The sequence below is a fragment of the Convolutriloba macropyga genome, chromosome 1 (assembly GCF_964194025.1).
Source record: "Convolutriloba macropyga chromosome 1, txConMacr16.3, whole genome shotgun sequence".
NCBI classification, from domain to species: domain Eukaryota; kingdom Metazoa; phylum Xenacoelomorpha; order Acoela; family Convolutidae; genus Convolutriloba; species Convolutriloba macropyga.
In genome coordinates this window covers 21918996-21938499 of record NC_134468.1, presented here as the reverse complement: position 1 = coordinate 21938499, position 19504 = coordinate 21918996, and the positions used below count along the sequence as shown (strand labels likewise).

Here is a 19504-nt window from a genome sequence, read left to right as displayed (position 1 = left end):
TGAATTTCTTAAATTATGAAGAACAATATAACTCTGAATACGATTATATGACGACAATAATATTGCAATGATAGAACTTATCAATCCCACCCATTTGGCAACACAGATTGTCATTCGCTCCTCAATTCAAGCAGTGGATTTACTATAACAAAGTGTCTTTTGCCAAGCTAATATTGTTTAACTATATTCAAGCCCAATGGTCAGAGAAAACACCAATCGAACTTATATGTTGTTGAAACGATATTGTGGAAACGTTAGGAACACTGAGAACTCCTGAAAATGTAATGAGTGGAAAGCTCCAAAAGCAAAAATAACAAAAGTTGCGGACGATTTTGAAATCATCCTAGTGCAAAATTTATTTGACCAATTTGGAATAACAATTGAACAAAATCCTTGTCCAAAAACTGAAGTAAACGCAATCGAAGCACCTTGTGTATTAAAACAGTCAATATCTAAAAAACTTCTTGATTTACTCACACAATTTGGAAAATTTAAACACCACACGGTCAACTCAAAATTTCATAAAACTATACCGTAATTCATCAAAAGGGAAGAAAAAGGCCCATTCAACTTCAACCAAAAGCAAAAATTGACCTTGAAAAAATGCTAATTGAGGGAAAAATTAAAACATTCCTATGACAAATTCTTCATTTTCCCGATAGTTGTTACAGTCAATAAAGATCGTTCAATCAAAATAGCTCTGAATTTATAAAAACTCTAAATGAAGCCATGCACAACAACATATACCAAATGCCAAACATTGATTCGCTAATTTAAACTACTTTACAAATACTGTAAAACGCACCGCAAAAGACAGCATATTTTACAACATTACATTTGCAATTTGCTAACAGTCAACTCAATCTGCAGCTTGAGGCGGCTCGACATTGCAATTTCAATATTGTAAGTGTTGAAAAGACAGGCACTTATTGCTTTCAAACAGGCTTCTATGGGTTGACTGAGATACCGGCCAAATTTCAGAAAGCTATAGATTGCACATCAGCCGGCCTCAATATAAACAATTTGTTTCCTGGACGTTATATTAATAGTGAGAAGAGGTCGAATTGAAGATCAATTAAACCTTTTAAAAAAATGTCTCATTAAACTAGATGAAGAAAATCTCCGCATTAGTTTATCCAAATTTCATTTCGCAAAAAATCAACTTCAATGGCTCGGTCATCGTATAACACAATCGAGATTAATTCCATTATCGAACAAAACCGCTGCAATTCAACCACTCTTTCCTCCAATAAATTTAATGAAAACTGCGATCCCTTTGTGGAATCTGTTCATCCGTTAGGTAACTTTTATAGTAATCTCTCATAACTTTGCTACCCTTTTCGATCGTTATTAAAAAAACTGAATTTGTTTGGACTAATGGGCCTGAACAACACATAACTTAGTTAGCGAAATAAGTGCAAAAGCAACAGAAAACAAAAATTTTAATCCAGATCTTGAAACACGAATTAGTTGTGACGCCTCTAGAAAAGGTCTTGCTTGCACACTCAAGCAGTGAAATTCAGATGGTTAGCATACAGTGGCAATCGCCTCGCGTTTCTTGAATTCCGTTGAGAAACGTTATAGTATCAAAAAACTCGAACTGTTGGGAGTAGTTTGGTCAATTAAATATTTTAAATATTATCTCTCTGGTAAACCCTTTACTGTCATAACGGATCATAGAGCATTATTGTCTATAATGTGACAAAATAGAGGAAATAAATCAAATTATAGTCGTCTCACTTGATGGCTTGATTGTCTATTACCTTTTCATTTGTACATTTGTACTGGTTCGAAAGTGGGATTAGAAGACTATAATCACTAGAGCCACAGCAAAAAGATGTAAATATATCAACTTTCGATAAGCAATTTATAGTTGCCAATTTAGACGCTTTTAAACGCAGCGCAATACGCATTTTGCTAAAGACGAAAAATTATATACATTTCGCGGAGCGAAACGGGCTTAAAAAGTGGACGCCAATAATTTTAATTCCACTGACAAAATATGCGGTGAGTTTGCACAGCAAAACCGCGAATATTCAAAAATGTCGAATAGTGACAACAGTACTAGCAAATTAAAACCAAATTGTCATAATTTTTCAACCATAAACGAGACAACCCACAATTCGAACTCGCCTTTTGACTCTAACCGCCCTACAAATCAGTCGAGTAAACATTCCTCAAATTTTGAACGCATCGCTCAATCATTCCAATCCGTACTCATGATGTCATCGTCTCACGAGGAAACATTATCCCAAATTAGGCGAACAATGCCATCGAAGGTTCGCTCTGCAGACAAAGTCGGCCCTTCCATGGCACCGCCAGCTCTTGTTACACCTTCAACACCCGGGACAGATCATACAAATGTCACCAATACGCCGTCCAGTGACTGCCTCTACACGGACTCACTCAATTTCGCACATTCAAGTATCTTCTTGAGTACACTAATAGCCAGCCTGACGTCAAAAGATGCTATCCTAAAAGAGATGAGGGACTGCATCAATTTTGGAAACGAGGACCACAGCCGTCAAATAAGTCCTGGAAAAACCTACATTTGAAGAATGTCTGTCTTTGTAAAGACGATAGAACTGTCATCCCCTACATCAAAGATGCGTATGTGGAAGCTATCCACGCCATCTTTCCCTGGAGTTGTAGGGTGAGAGACATGGCGATACACTCATGGTGGCCGTTCACGCATCGGGACCTTCTCTCAAAGACGACCAATCTCTGCGTCAAGGTTGGTAAAAATTCAAAATCTATTATACCTTTTAGTAAATGGGCAGGACTAAAGTCATGCAAAGTACCAAATGAAGAATTCAAATAGTTTTTGTTGGATCAGTCTAAAATGGGAAAAATCAAGAGATTTACTTTCTTGAATGTATAGACCTTTTCTCTAAATTTCAAACAGCAGAAGTTTTTTTGAAGAGCAAATGCACAAAATATTTTGAAATTTCTTCAAAGTTACGTGTTATTGTATGGCATTCCTCGCACAATAAAATTAGATCAAGCACAGTGTCAAATCGGTCAACAAACTAAATCTTTTTGCAACCATAATAACATACAGTTAATTGAAGCCCCAATAGCCGATCACAGAACGATTAGTTTAGTTGTGAGGCTATTTTAAGCAATCAAGAGTCAATTAGCTTGTATTAAAACAGCGGCGCAAAACATTTTTAAATTGAAGGCTTCAATAAATTCATTAATTTATCAACTTCATATATTCCGGCAGAAGACGATAATCTTTGGCCATTTGATTGAGGCGCATTTTGGACGAAAGGCCAAAACACATTTAAGCGATACGTCAACTGAATGTAATCCTATTACCTTAACGTATGGGCCAATTTTAAATAAATGTTTAGATTTGGAAACAGTGAGTTGGGTCGAATTGATACTTAATGAACAATGGGAAGAAGAAAACAGGAGTGATGTTCACTTCAAAAAACAACGGGACAGAATCAGCAAAGCTGCGCGGAAACGATGCAAAAAAGACCCTGATAAAGAGCTCGCACAATGCCCCATCCAATTATTGGTTTGCCAGTGTCAAGAACAGAGGCATCATTAACCCATAAACTGGCAAAGGAGAAGCCAAAAAGGAATATGTCAAAGAAAAACTTAGACGGGCCTCATGATGTACTGGCACCAAGATCATCATTTTTTTAAGTCCAATGACTATACCTCTTTAATCAAAGAACAAAGGAAAAGAGAGGTAACAATCAGAAATTCTGACCTTGCAAAAATTGCCACCAAGGCTGAGATACAAACCAATCTTAAATGACGGTGGATGACGACAAAAAATTCCAGCAGCAAAGAATAAGGAGGAATTGATAATTAGTCGCGCAAAAGATGCTAAACGGAAAATTAAAGAAGAAAAGAAAATAAAACACCGCCGATTCAATGACGATGCCAGTTGTGTTTAATCGATACACTCTAACATGTCTCAAGCTCTGCGGTTGCGGATGCCCAAATATTGCAACACGATAGTTGTACCCGCGCCGACGAAAAGACCACCCCAAATGACCACCATTTTAGCATCGCTGTTGAAAATTCCCCAAACTTTAATAGCAATTGCAGAATCACCGAGTCACCCAAAATGCAAAGCAGCTATTAGAGCCACGCCAACCACACAACCGTCGAAAAAACGGAAGAGATGATCACCATCGATTACTGATTTGGATCAGTCTATGGTATCGACTCAGTTTTGCCTTCCATATTTGTCAGCAAGCAGCGCACCATCACGACAAAAAAGATGTCAAAAGCTGAAAGAACAGCAAATTATGACTAAGTTTATAATTTCAACAATCAAGAAAACTGCTGATCAAAATCAAGAAACACGAACATCCCACTTTCAGGGACTTGGGCACCTGATCAGCCGTATCCTACGCAATATTACATCTCTCCAAACTATGGTTGTGCAATGAGTTTTGCGATGAGTTTTATGATCAATTTGTACCCGAGTTTAAGCACTTTCTGCCTTGCGAACCGTCATTCTGGTTTCTGGACCAGAATAACGGTTCGCAAGGAAGAATGTTCTTCAAACTCCGATACAGACTGATCATAAAACTCATTGCAAAACTCATTACAAAACGTTAATGTATTTTTTGTTAACCAATTTTTAATTATTAATCTTCTGTTATAAACGATACTTTCTTTATTTTGCTGAGGGGCAAATGTGGTATAGATAGAAAATTCATTGTATGATTTGCGGCGCTAACTTCATTAAGATTTATTAAGCATAATTTAGTTCTCTTTTTAGTTCAGTTTCAAAGTTTGTTTCATTCACTTCAATTTGAAGACCAAATCCTAATGGTTCATACATTATTCAATTTGTTTACATAAAATTAAAAATTTTGATACATTGTCTGTCCACGTTATCTACCTTGCAGTTTCGCCGTCAATTCGTTTTTTAGTTGTGATGTTGTAAATATTGCATGATCAAACTATTGGTTAAATTCTGAATTTCATTCTCTCTAATTCTAATACAGTTTTCAGTTGATTCCTTTTCCATCCGAAATTCAATCCGCTAAACGCTCAGAACAAAAGAGCTGATAAAATTGATGTTTGCTAAGCGAAACACTAGTCAGAAAGTGAAAGTCACATTTGCAGGCAAAGAACGCTAATAGTTTGTAAACGAATTGGATTACACATTTAATAAAGAGAATTGGGATTTCGCGTCGGGAATACGCAAGTGATTCGGAACATTAAATTTTGGAAATTCGCCGAGCAAAAGAACTAACTTATACAGAACACGATTTCTTTATGACACAACCACCGAAACGTCGACGCAGAATAAGAAGTGTGTAAAGCAAACAACCTACAACTAAGACGCAACAGTTATAAAAGAAACATCTAAAGACAGCCAGAACAAATCAGTATTTTGCCTTCAATGGACCAGTGTCTACCTTTTACAGGTAGATGCGTTACGTCGGTTTTTCTTGACATTGAAAATTGTCTCATCAGAGTTTCATGTCCGTTAGCGTATTCGAAACATAATAGGCCGACAGTGATAGAGCCAGCAAAAATATTTATTGATACTCCAATACAAAAAACATTTCAGTTATAAGTTTTCACCGGCGCTTCATAACCATTAGCTTTATTTTTTATCCACATATAACGGGGAATGAAATTTAACATGTGTAAAAATTATTCAAAATAAAATTACAATAATGTTCAATATGAATTTTTAAAAAAAAAAATTGAGGGAATGGAGTTATATTGGTACATATTTAATGAAAATCTGATTTGAAGTCCTAATTTATCTTTTTGTTTTGTAATTTCACCCTCTAGCCGTTCTCAGATACTTCACGTACAAAAGTAAATCACTTCATTTCCCCCCTGTTGAAATTATGTCTCTTCATTTTGATCAGCAAGTCAGCTAGTCATTCTTTTTTTTGTTGTGCATGGATTTTGTTGCATTTTAATGGCAATAGAACAGCTTGCACAATTTAATCTTGTGAGCTAGCAATTCACGTATAACCCGGGTCGAGTTGTCACCGCCATTCAACGCAAAACTATGTAAGATAAGCGGTGAATGCGGAAAATGTTGTAAGATAAGCGGTGAATGCGGGCAAATTACAAAAATCAGGCGGCGAAAAACCTTTATCGCCTGATAGCGGTGAACTTACATAATTTTACCGCTGAATTTAGCGGTTAAATTAAAAAAAAATTATGTTCGAAATTTGCCGTGAAAGAAACCAATTTTTCATCGCTTATCTTACATATTTTTGCGATTGTTTCTCGACCCGGGAAGTTATCAAAACATGCAATTCGCGATTCGATCTTGATCATTTGATTGTGAATTACACGCCCTCTCAGCAAATCGTCTACTCAATTCTAATTGAGCACAACGCAGTCCTAAATTTGGTGCTCGCAATGTCAATTCTCCTAAATTTATTGGACACTTCACAATTGCTTTGCTAGTAGTTTATCTACTCTCGTTTTTTGGAGTTTAAGTTTAACTTGCTTTTTTGCCGTTTACAATTCGCTTTCGTGCAAAATTTGGTCTATTTCAGCTAGCATTAAATTTTCAGCTCAGCATTAAAAAAATGTATCATATCTAAAACGAATAATCTTCTGAGTTGGTTAAGTGAATTGGGAAAAAAACATACATGAAGAAAACTTGAAGAATTTAGAATTGTTACTTAAGGCAGGCCATTATTAATTCTTATATTTTTGGAAAACGTACGGTAATTTTTATTTACTGTTCTAGGCTTTCACAAAAACGTTTGAACAAAGTTAACAGTTCATTTGAGTAACCATGATTTGTTCCTTTAAAAAACATATCTGTAAAAAACGATTTGCAGGACTGTGAAACATACTGCTATTAATTGCCTTATTTTTCTCAAGATTTCCTTAAATGGTTTCAATTACTTATCAAATGGCATCATGAATTCATTGCAATTTCTGCCTAAAAAACTAATTTTGGTTAATAGAAGTGGCAATCAATTTTTTGGCATAATCATTTTAAGAGACGTCATTCCGTTCATCGTAGAAATGGCACTCGTTTTCGATACAATCACAAATTCTGATAAGATATAATATTCTCCGTGTATATAGTGCGCGCACTCGTTGTATCTTCTCAGGAAAAAATTCAGATTACATCTTCGTTTTCAGCCTTTTTGCCATTGCTACATCAGTTTTCACGAATTCCTAGATTATACTACTCAATTTTGCCGTACTATTCCAGAGATTTCCTTCAGTTTTTCTTTGCCGGTTTGTTTTTAATTCTAGATAGGGGTTCTGAGAGAGATTCCTTCTATTTTTTTGTGACAGCTTTTTTGATTTTTTTATTGGTGATCGTAGCTTCTGTTTTCAATTAATTTCAAGATGAGTAGGTAGTAAAATTGGAAATGTGACAAGAGCGGAAGGACATTGGTTTTGATCAACGGGTTTTTGTATCCAGTTCTTGTCGCCTATTTACACCAAAGCCTTTCTGAGAAAACAAACATTTCATTTTTGAAGTTGAACAAAACTTGTGAAGCGTAGCTCAGTACAAGTATTACAACCCGTGGTAATCATTAAGCTTAGATGAAAAGCTCAATTTGTGAGAACATTTTTAAGGAAGTAGAATGATCTGCAAGCTTTTGGGGTCCTACGGGAGCAGTTTTTTTCGAGTAACAACTTCGGCCTGCCATGACTCACTGGACCTTTCGAAGTTGGTAGTTCCAATTTTTCCTTTTCGTTTTTATCGGGCTCACCTTTCACAGATATTGTTTTTGATTTCAATGTTAGGTGATATTTGGTTACTTTCGCTTCAAGTTTTCATCTTTGAGACTATTTGTTCTGTCTTTTTTTCTCGTTGTTCATAACTTTGATAGAGAAATCGTCGGCGTCTTCATAGCCTAGATGGTCTTCGACAGTTTAAGGTAAACCGTTCACGTAAACACAGAACAACAATTAACCTAACATGAAACCCTGTGGGACTGTATTTGAAAATTCATATCAGATTTTGCGTTTCTATTGCTTACCGGTTGTTCTCGACCTTCGAGATTAAATAGTTTACCTCAAATTCCAATCGAGATGAAGTTTTTGATAAGGCTGATCTGGGCCAACTGATCCCAGTAGGTTGCATAAGTAGGAGTTTGCCAGTTTTATCGGTTTTTATAGAGCCCATTCAGGTATAGCAGTAGGTCTAGTACAATCAGTATTTTGTTTAAAAACAGAATGGGTTTTGTTCAGTTTTGGATTAACTATTCGTAACTGAAAATTGAAACTCTCTCAAAGACTTTCGATACTTATCCAGGCAGGCTCATAGTATGGTACTCCCAGTGTCAGCCTTGTCTACTTCTTTATGGATATAGGTATCAGTACTTTGTTTCCACAGCTTCTGAAACATGCCCTTCTTGATGCAAGTTCGAAAATTTAAGAACAACAATTGAGGGAATGGATTATATTGGTACATATTTATTGTAAATCTAATTTGAAGTCCTAATTTGTTTTTTTTTAATTTGTAAAATTAACTTCTAGCCGCTCAGAGACATTTTATGAACAAAAAAAAAACATTTCCTTTTTCCCCATTTGAAATTATGTCTCTTCAGTTTGATCATCGAGTCAACTAGTCATTCTTTATTGTTGTTCACCACTCGTGAGGTTGCACAGTTTAATCTTGTGAGCTCTCTATTCACGCATAAGCTTTCGTCATTATAAGCTATCGTGTAAGCTATTGCCATAAATATGCAATTCGTTATTCGATATTAATCGTTTCATTGTGAATCGCCCTCTCCACAAATCGTTTACTCAATTCTCATTGAGCACAACACAGTCCGTAAATTTAATGCTCGCAATGTTCCTTCATTTAAATTCATCGGAAATTCTTCTCAATTGCTTTGCTAGTAGTTTATGTACCCTAATTTTTTACGTACTTAACAGTTTTTGTACTCTATTGTTTAAGTTAAACTTACCTTTTTTTTCAGTTTATAATATACTTCCATCCAAAGTGTGCTATATTTCCTTGTTTAAATTAAGTTTTCAGCTCAGCATTGAAAAAATGTGTGATATGTAAAACGAATAACCTTTTGAGTTGGTTAAGTGAATTTTGAAAAAACAAAGAAGAAAAATTAAAGGATCTAAAGTTCTTACTTTAGAAAGGCCAGTACTAATTGATACTATGTTGGAAAACGTACGGCAAAGTTTCATTTACTGTTCTAGAGGTTCACAAATGTATTTGAAAAAAATTAACAGTTCATAAGAGAAACCATGAATTTGTTTCTTAAAAAAAATCTTTGTAAAAAATCGATTTGCAGGGTTGTGAAGAATGGCCTCACTTTTCTCTACATTTCCTCAAATGGTTTTAACTATTTATGGAATGGCATTAAGTTTTTATTGAATTATCTGCCAAAAAAATTGATTTTGGTCAATAGAAGTGGCAGTAAACTTTTTGGCGTAATCATTCCCTTTATCGTAGAAATGGCACTTGTTTCTGATGCAATCACAAATTCAGATAGGATATGATATTCTCTATGTATATGGTTCACGCTCGTTGAATCCTTCGTTATCATTCGTTTTATTATTACTACTTCAGGTTTTTTGAATTCATGGATCATATTAATCAATTTTGCTGTACTGTTCCAGAAGTTTTCATCGGTTCTTATCCGGTTTGTTTTCAATTCCAGCTGTTGCTTCGGACAAAAGATTCCTTCTTTTCATTGGGGCCAGTTTTTTTGGCTGGAGATCGCAGTTTCCATTTTCAACTAACTCAGGGACAGGAAAGGTAGGTGGTAAAGTTGGAAAAATAACAAGAGCGGCAAGATATTCGTTTTGATCAATGGTTTTTGTATCCACTTTTTTGCTGTCTATTTACGCCGAAGCTTTTCTGAGAACCCTTGCAATACATTTTTCATTTTTGGAAGGGTACCAAATTCCTGATGCGTAGCTCAGTACAGGTACAACATACTTGACCGTTAAAATTAGCTGAAAAACTCGCTTTGTGAGAGGATTTTTTAAGGAAGTAGATTGATCTCCAAGCTTTTGGTTTTCTCTGGGAGCATTTTTTCTTCAATTAATAGCTTCGGCTTACCATGACCTCAAGGTCTTTTTGAAAGGTTGGTAGTTCTAATTTAACATTTTGACCTCTTAGGGCTTACCTTTCACAGATATTGTTTTTGTTACCGATGGTAGGTGATATTTGGCTACTTTTGCTGCAAGTTTTCATCTTTGAGACTATTTGTTCTGTCTATTTTTTTCGCTGTTCATAACTTTGATATAGAAATCGTCGGAGTTTTCTTAGCCTGCATGGTTTTCGAGAACTTCAGGTGCACCGTTCACGTAAACAAAGAACATCATTTAATCTGACATGAAACACTGTTGAACTGTAATTGATATTTCAGCTCAGATTTTGCGGTTCTATTTTTTAACTGTTGATCTCGACCGTCAAGATTGCTTGCCAGGATTATAAATAGTTGACCTAAAATTCCAATCAGAAGAATATTTTTCGATAAGGGTGTTGTAAGCCAACATACCGAAGACTTTTTAAATTCCCACTATATTTCTTGTATTAGGAGATCGCCAGTTATATTGATTTTTTAGAGCTCAATAAAGTTTAGCACTAGGTGGAGTATAACCAAAAGTTTTGTTGAAAATCCAAATGGCTTTTATTCAGTTTTGGATTTGCTATTGGTCACTGGTACTTGAAACTCTCTCAATTCTCTTCCAAGCAGGCTTATAGCAAGGTACTCCCACTCTCAATTTTGTCTATTTCGTTATAAGTACAGGTGACTGCACTTAGTTTCCACGGCTTCTGAAACATGCCTTGGTTGATGCAAATTAGAAAAATTGAGAAAAATTATTTTGAAAGCGAAAATTTCTTCAGCTTGACGTTATCTATATCATCTGGTCCGGGAGTTTTGTTGTTATCGAGTGTGAGGAAACGTTCACATTTCCTTCTATTGGTTTCGGTTCTTTCAACCGTCGCTTTTCTGTCCTCGTCTTCTATCGTGCTCTATTTTTCGTCAAGCAAGCTTTGGTAATCGTGCAGTGACGTCGTTGATTTTTGTAGTCAAGACAGTGTCCTGCCTTGGGTGACCTTTTCGAAATTTGTTCGGTCGTTAATTAACTCGGCTTCTGTGATCATATGCGTTTTCTGTACTTCTATCAATAACCATAGACATGTTCATTTTTCGTACTTCTTCTGCGTTGTTAACAAATCCATTCAATGTTGGGAGGTACTAGGACTGGCCGATGGTAGCAGTGATGCTTTGTTTTTTGCAACGATTGGCACTTGACTTTCAGAGATTTCGTTTAAACAGTCATACTAGTGTATGACTAAGTAACCTACATTACTTTCAAAACATTGATGGAATGAGTATATTCAGACATATTGAATGATGAATTTCGATGCTGTTTTGTTTCATGCGAGCAGAACCTTCCTCACAGGAATGTTAGAGAAGATTTTTGGTGAGGGAGTTGCAAGGATGGTAATCCGAGTTCGCTTTGTTGTTCGTTGTGTTTTTTTCTTCGCCATTGTAAACGACGACGCGGAAAAGACAACTACGTTTGTATTCTGAGCTAAAAACACATCCAAGGTCTTGATTTTTTAGTAGGGAATCCCTGTTGAAGCTTCGTGTTCTCCATTTTGTAAGCCATTGAGCTTCCGGATCTTTTACTGAACAGATGCTTTCCCAGTCAGAATGCTAATAGTTGAGATTTTCTGTCAGGATAAAAGTATATTTGTTTGACGAGGTTAGTTGAGAAAACTCAGAGACAGTTGAGTGAGACAGATTGTAGAGACAGTTGAGTGAACTTTGCCGTACACTGCTTTGATCTTAAGTGCTACACAATTGGCATTTTCTATGTCTTTAGAGAAAATTCTTTGATTGGTACTAGTGTGCCTCCGTGTTTTGTGGTTTTGTGTTTGGATGTTCAATCAAACTTATTGATAGTTTAACCAGGCAGGAATATAGTGCCGTCTGGAATATCTTAAGTGAGCCATGTTTCGATAAAGCATATGGCATCAAAGTTTTGGTTGCAGAAGACGTTGGAAAGTGAAATGTGAATTTAAACAACGAATGCTGCTGACCTTGAAGGATAAGATTTGCTTGTTCTGGTGATCATTTCGTCCGTCTTTATTTGACACATATTCGGTCTCGATGTCTAGTTATTTGTATCTTTCCAGTCTTAGTGATTTTAGATTTCTAATTCTTAGGTTTTTCGGCTGCTGATGCGTTTGACATATGATCGCGCCTCTTTTTCATGACATGATTTTCCAATTTTTGTTCTGCAGTTCATTTGCTCAAGCAGATCTGTTTTTAATAGTTTGAGCGTTTTCAGACTGATGGGAGTATTAGTTGCTTGTGGCGGTAGTTTGCCACTTTAATTACGAGTGTTCTTGTTTTTGTTTCATCATAGGATCCAATCCGTTTCAGATCGTGAACAAAACAGTCGCATTGAAGGAATATATTTATCAACGTAACCTGGCCATTTGGTGCTCCATTTAATTTTTTGAGATTTTCCGATTTCATTTTCCATACTTCACTAAGTCGGGTGCTGTCTTCTGGGTTTTTGCCGTCAGAGTATTTGATCAATTTTTCAATTCGGGGTTTTCAGTTGGCTTAGTCTTTTGAATTTTGTTTTCGATTGTCGAATTTTTTGCCTGCAATTCATCGACTTTGTTTAGTATCCAGTCCAGGTTATTTTCTTACTGTCACTGCTATTGGGATTGTCTTTGATGTTTTATTTTTCTGGTTGTTGCTTGTAAAGTCATTTTTGAAGGTTAAGATACTGTGGATGATTTTCATTAATCCAAACTTGGTTGTTTCGGAAATATCAATGTACACGGCCTTCATATGCACAGAGCCGCTGCAGCCATTGCAATTAAATATAGCTTCTCGATTGCTTATTGTGTCTTACAGCTCTTTCAATTACTCTGCTCGGGCCATTTTTGAGGAAATCTTGAGGGCTGATCATCAGGACAGAAAGATTGATAGATAAACTGAATTTTCTCGTTGGGATTCCGAGTTTCCTCTGGAAGAGAAAAAGATCCACAGAGATTACCAACAAAAGAAAATATACAGCTGTCAAATTAGCGTTTCAGTGTTTTCGCTAAAGTATCTCCGAAGGAGATACTTTAGTTGTTTCACTATTTGGTTCCAGGATAGGGAGTATTAAGATTTTTTTCTCAGATTTTTTTCGAGAAAAATCTGAGCCTTAAAATTTTGAGCGTTTACTAAGTATACTTAGCATTGTCTGACTGCATGATTTAAAGTTTGCTTCAGATTTCAATCTTTCAAGATTTTATATTCACTGTTTCGGGTCGCCACAAAATAGATTTACCTCTATTCTGTGTCGCCACAGACTGGAGTTAAAATTAGTTTCCTGATTGCTCATCTTATTTTTACAGCTCTTCAATTTAATCTCTCAGGTGGCTTTTTGGAGAAATTTTAAGGGTTGATGCTCGGGACAGCAAAATTGATAGATTACCTGACATAATTAGTATTGTGATGCTGAGTTTCCTCAGGAAAGGGGTGCTAAGGACTCACTAGCAAATGAACAGAATCAACAGACAAACTAGCGTTTCCGAGTATTCTCTGGGAGTTTGTCATGTCACCAGATGACGCATCAAGATGGATAAATAAAGTATGTAGACAGTAAACATGTGTAGCGATTCCGACTTTTCTGTAATGAAACCTCCGAATCCATAACATTGTGCAGTTTCTGAGAGATTTCCACGAGACAACGAAGTGAACTGTTGTGACTTCGAGTTTCCAAAGAATTCTCTGGACTCACTAACAAAAACAGAGCTGTGAATTGGAGGAGCTTTTCTCATGCACCCACTTTATTTGTTTTTCTTAATCAGATTTGGCGTTTCAAGTTTTTTTTACCTGTTTTTTGCTTCTTTGTAGATAGACATGACTACACTTAGTTTCCGCTGCTTTCAGAAACCTACCCTTGTTGATACAAGTTTGAAAATTTAAGAGCAACAATTTTGAAAGAAAAATATGGTTCTTCGGTATGATGTTGTCCATATCATCAGGTCCACGGGCATTGTTGTTTTCAAGTTCGATTAAGGTTTTTCAAATTTCTAGATAATGTTGAAGTTTTTAGTGTTTTCGTATTTATATTGATTTCTCCGCATGGCGTCTGTTGTCTCGCATTTCTCTTTATCGGTTTTGGTTTTTGTAGATGTCAGGTTTTTGTCAAACTAGTGTTATAAAACTACGATATAATTTGTTTTGCGGAAAAGCTTTTGCTTTTGTGAAGAGTCTTCAAGTATTTTTGTAGTAATGGCTTTAGAAGACATTTTCTTCGAAAATTGTAGGGTCTTTTTGCACCTCGCTCTTTATGGTCTTCTGTAACATCTTTATCAGCATAATAGATTTGGTCGTTTTTCATACTTCCTCTTTGTTGTCGCCAAGACTTTCATTGAATGGGAGGCACTGGGACTGACTGAGTTGATCTGTGTTTTGTGACGCGTGGCACATGACTGTCAATGATATTTCTTGTCCAGTTGAACCAATTTGGCTAAATGGTTTACAAAACGGTAACAGTATGGCTGGAATGGATTTTGGGACATATTATTATTGAGATTCCGGTCCATTTTGTTTGCAATTGAGATCGGCCGATAGTTTTCGATTCGATATTCGATTTATTAATCGTGTCGTAAAATACTAATTGTGTCCTTCATGTTTTTTGTTTTCGTCTTTTCGAAACTTTAAGGTGTTTTCGGCATTTAATTTCAGCCTGACTCTGGTGGTTTTGACTCGGTCGGTTCAGCCTGACTCTGCTGATTTCCTCCACTGTTGGTTTTGATTTTTTGCATGCTTCGCCAAGATTTTCGCTCATTAAAATTCCCTTATTTGAAGATGTGTTTTCGGAAAAAAATACAAAATTTGACGTGCGCTTCTCTTAGTTTTCTGTTTACCAATTTGAACGTCTATTCGTCAGTACTGTTTCCAACGTTTAAACAAAAATGTTTTTCAGCCGTCAAAATGCCCAATTGATGATTCCATTTTGTTTGCAATTACTTGCTTTTCTCGGGAAAGTTAGAGGAGAATTCCGTTGAGAGGGTCGTTTGGTAGGGATAGTGACCCGAGTTCTTGTTTGTTGAGTACTTATCTTCGATTGTAATCAACTGAGAATTGGAGAGCTACATATGTGTTCAGTTCTAAAAACTAATCGAGGTTCTTTTTCTTTTGGCAGGGAAAAATCTGTTAAATTTTCATATAATGAGAAAGACCCATATTGGATGTAGGTTGTTTTTTGGGTCTTAAAATTGCCGGCAGGGTAAACTAAGTCTCAGGGGTCTTTATTTAAAATTTATGCGTGTGTATCTGCAAAAATGAGAGTCGCAGAACAATTGCCATGTGCAGAGGATTTGTTCACCAAATATTTCAGTAAAAAATTTCCATATCAAAATTAGCAATCGGTTTTTTGACCCGATTATATTGTGATGCCGACATATCTCGATATTGTTGTTGTTGTGAAGTCTTTTCAGGCAAGCTGAAAAGGATTTATCCAATACTTTCAGTTTAGAAAATTGTCCAGTTTTTCCTGCAATTGTGGCAGTGGCATGCAAGCTGCCTGGTGCAGATGTTGTTTTTGTTGAATTTCTTCTCTACGAATTACCAGAGAAGATGTATAATTCGTTTCTTGAGTCCAGTCGATGAGCTGAAATCAATCAAATGGTGTACTTTGTTGGTCAGTCGAAGTGTGCTGAAGAATTTTTTTCTGTCCTAGTCTTTGGCAATTTTAACAGTTCATTCGATTGTGATTTTAGATCCTGTGTTTGTAGTAGCTTGGTGCTCTTTTGTGGTTCGTTTGAGAGCTGTGGAAATTGCAACATTTTTAGCGACTGTATTTACATCGGTAGCGGGAGTATATTCAGTATTCTGATCTGTTGAGTCTTTGTCCCAGTTCCACAGATCCACTTCACTACCTTCTTTTGAAACTTTTCCCAGATGGTAACATTCGACTTTGACAAACATTGAATACCATAAAGGAAAATCGGCAGAATCAGCGATTTGTAGCGGCAAGTTTTAACTCTCATGCTTACATTGTAAGCATTGTTCCTTCGGAGTAAATAAAGGACGCTAATTGGTTTGGCTATCCGTTTGTTGATGTGAGTGTTCCAGTTTAGGTCTAAGGTCACTAGGATTCCTAAATCTCTAATTTTGTTTTCACTATTCAGCACTACATCGAAAAGTTATCATTACCATGGATCGTGACTTCGGCACATTTGTCCAAGGCTATCTCCATTTTGTTCGAGCTAACTCAGTTTTCAATGGAATGCAGGTCTCTCTGAGTTTAAGCTGGAGTGCGGTTAATTAAAAGAACTTTTCGATCATCCATAAAGAGATATGTTTCACTAAAATTTACGGCTTGGGATAGATCGTTAATAAGTATTTAAAACAACAAGAGCCGTAGTAGGGATCCTTGAGGTGCACCACAACTAACATCTTTCATCTGCGAGCAGACATTGTTCACACTCACAAATTGCCGGTTTGTCAGGTAGTCGAATATGACCTCGAGGATGCATCCTCCGAGGCCGATTTCCGCTATTTTGCATAATAATTCAAAGTGAAGCACCTTGTCAAAGGATTTGGAGAAGTCAGTGTAGAAGGCAACAGTTTCACGGCTACTATTGTCGTCAAGCGCTGTGTGAACCTTTTGCAGGAAAAACCACTTGTTCGTGACTGTAGATTTTTGTCGAAAAAATCCGTGTTGACGGTGAGAAATTTTGAGAAGTGATCTTACAAGGCAACATACAGACTTTTTTCAAGTATTTTGCTGCCAATGTCTAATAGTGAGATCGGCCGATAGTTTTCGATTCGATATTCGATTTATTAATCGTGTCGTAAAATACTAATTGTGTCCTTCGTGCTTTTTGTTTTCGTCTTTTCGAAACTTTAAGGTGTTTTCGGCATTTAATTTCAGCCTGACTCTGGCGGTTTTGACTCGGTTGGTTCAGCCTGACTCTGCTGATTTCCTCCACTGTTGGTTTTGATTTTTTGCATGCTTCGCCAAGATTTTCGCTCAATAAAATTCCCTATTTTGAAGATGTGTTTTTGGAAAAAAATACAAAATTTGACGTGCGCTTCTCTTAGTTTTCTGTTTACCAATTTGAACGTCTATTCGTCAGTACTGTTTCCAACGTTTAAACAAAAAATGTTTTTCAGCCGTCAAAATTCCCAATTGATGATTCCATTTTGTTTGCAATTACTTGCTTTTCTCGGGAAAGTTTGAGGAGAATTTCGTTGAGAGGGTCGTTTGGTAGGGATAGTGACCCGAGTTCTTGTTTGTTGAGTACTTATCTTCGATTGTAATCAACTGAGAATTGGAGAGCTACATATGTGTTCAGTTCTAAAAACTAATCGAGGTTCTTTTTCTTTTGGCAGGGAAAAATCTGTTAACTTTTCAGGGGTTTTAAAATTGCGAAGTGATCTTACATGGCAACATACGAAGTGAGAAATTTTGAGAAGTGATATTACAAGGCAACATACAGACATTTTTCAAGTATTTTGCTGCCAATGTTTAATAATGAGATCGGCCGATAGTTTTCGATTCGATATTCGATTTATTAATCGTGTCGTAAAATACTAATTGTGTCCTTCGTGCTTTTTGTTTTCGTCTTTTCGAAACTTTAAGGTGTTTTCGGCATTTAATTTCAGCCTGACTCTGGTGGTTTTGACTCGGTCGGTTCATCCTGACTCTGCTGATTTCCTCCACTGTTGGTTTTGATTTTTTGCATGCTTCGCCAAGATTTTCGCTCATTAAAATTCCCTAATTTGAAGATGTGTTTTCGGAAAAAAATAAAAAAAATTAGACGTGCGCTTCTCTTAGTTTTCTGTTTACCAATTTGAACGTCTTTTCGTCAGTACTGTTTCCAACGTTTAAACAAAAAATGTTTTTCAGCCGTCAAAATTCCCAATTGATGATTCCACCATGGCTTAAGTTTAATATATAAATCTCTGCATTCAACGCTATGTATTGTCGCATGTATAACATTGTGTTTAAAAATTATGAATGTCAAAAAGTTCACTGACATCTCACTGGCAACTAGTATCAGTGCACCTCGTTGTTTCTTTGTTAACAACGTTGAGACGGTATTTGGATGCAAAATTGTTAAATTTTTTGTTTTAGCTTTTTGAGATAGTTCAAATTGCAGTCATCAGCAAAATTACGAGCAAATGCTTCTGATAACTCAATACTTAGTCGGTCAAAAAAAATTCTCCCGAAATTTGATCTGGCATATTGAGAAACCTGTTTGTTTGCGGACTTTTTTTCACCGTATATACTACGCGGAGAGGTTTGTAAAATTTTAGCCTTTGATGGGTTATCGCTATCAATTAGTTTCCAATCATTCAATCTTATCTGCAATTGGGTTTCAATTTTCTTGTACCTGTTCGTTATGGAAAAATTGACATGGCTAACAAATTCGTTCTAATAAGTTATCACATTTAATTGTTTCAATCTTTCAGTTGCTAAATGTCGCATGAAACAGGCATTCCCCCAGATGATGATCTGAAGGCACGGATTGCGGACTGCAAAAGTTCTGAAAATGTCAGAGTGATGAAAATTAAAATCGAGAATGAACAAATGATACATCAGAAATCATGTGGCCCTGTATCAGATTTCAGTGGCGATTTTTCATTGCTTGATAGCATTGTGGATGACAGCTCACCGTGCTACTTGATGCTGCGAACGGATATATCCAATAATTATGGTTTCGAATGGATTCTTATCACATACGTTCCTGTATCATCCAAAACGCGTGAGAAAATGTTGTATTCAAGCACCAAGCCGGCAATCAAGAGAGAGTTCGGCGGAAATCAGTTGAAGACAGAATACTTTGCCACAGAGAAATCTGACTTGACATACGACAGTTTTGTGCTAAGTCAGGACAGAAGCGAGAAGCCTTTTACAGAGCAAGAGATTGAATTGGCCAAAGTGAAGGAGCAGGAGCGCCAGGCCATGAGAGGTTTAGGTTAGCGTTTAATTTTTTTGCATGAGCGCTTATGGTTTTTCCATTTGCGTGACAACCTTTTGTTTGCGCTATCGAACGACTTTACTCGGAGCTAAAGAAACTCTTGGGGCAAAGAATTTGATTGCGCTTCTGTTGTGATGCAAAGTGAGGCTGCATGCATTTTTTCGGTCATTAAATTCTACACTTTAAATAAAGGTAATTTTACCTTTAAAAATTCAGTTTGCAGTCTGTCCCCACAGACTGCAAACCTTGACTACGTTGTGAAAGACCCCCATTTAAATACATTACCCTATCACCACTCTATATTTGATCGCATCAACGCATCTGCAATACGTAGATCGGCCATGAAGACACACGGCAGCCATGGTCCCTCGGGATTAGATGCAAATGAATGGAGACGCATCCTTACATCGTTCAAATCTACGTCAAACGACATTTGCAAGTCATGGGCAAAGTTGACTATTTTGATTGCGACACACGAGTTATATTTTCTTGATGCATACAATAGCTCTAGGTTGATACCACTCGATAAATGCCCTGGTGTACGGCCCATAGGCGTTGGTGAGGTAATGCGACGCATCATTGGTAGGGCCA

At 36.6% G+C, this 19504-nt stretch overlaps 1 protein-coding gene across 1 annotated transcript in view; it reads left to right on the top strand.

Annotated features, from left to right (window-relative positions):
* The first annotated feature begins 18384 nt into the window (after positions 1-18384).
* Positions 18385-19504, top strand: part of LOC142336474 (twinfilin-1-like) — a 31896-nt gene continuing 30776 nt past the window's right edge. The window contains exon 1 of the mRNA XM_075385348.1: positions 18385-18910. Coding sequence (XP_075241463.1) covers positions 18412-18910 — 499 coding nt within the window. The 5' untranslated portion in view covers positions 18385-18411. The remainder of the gene's footprint in view (positions 18911-19504) is intronic.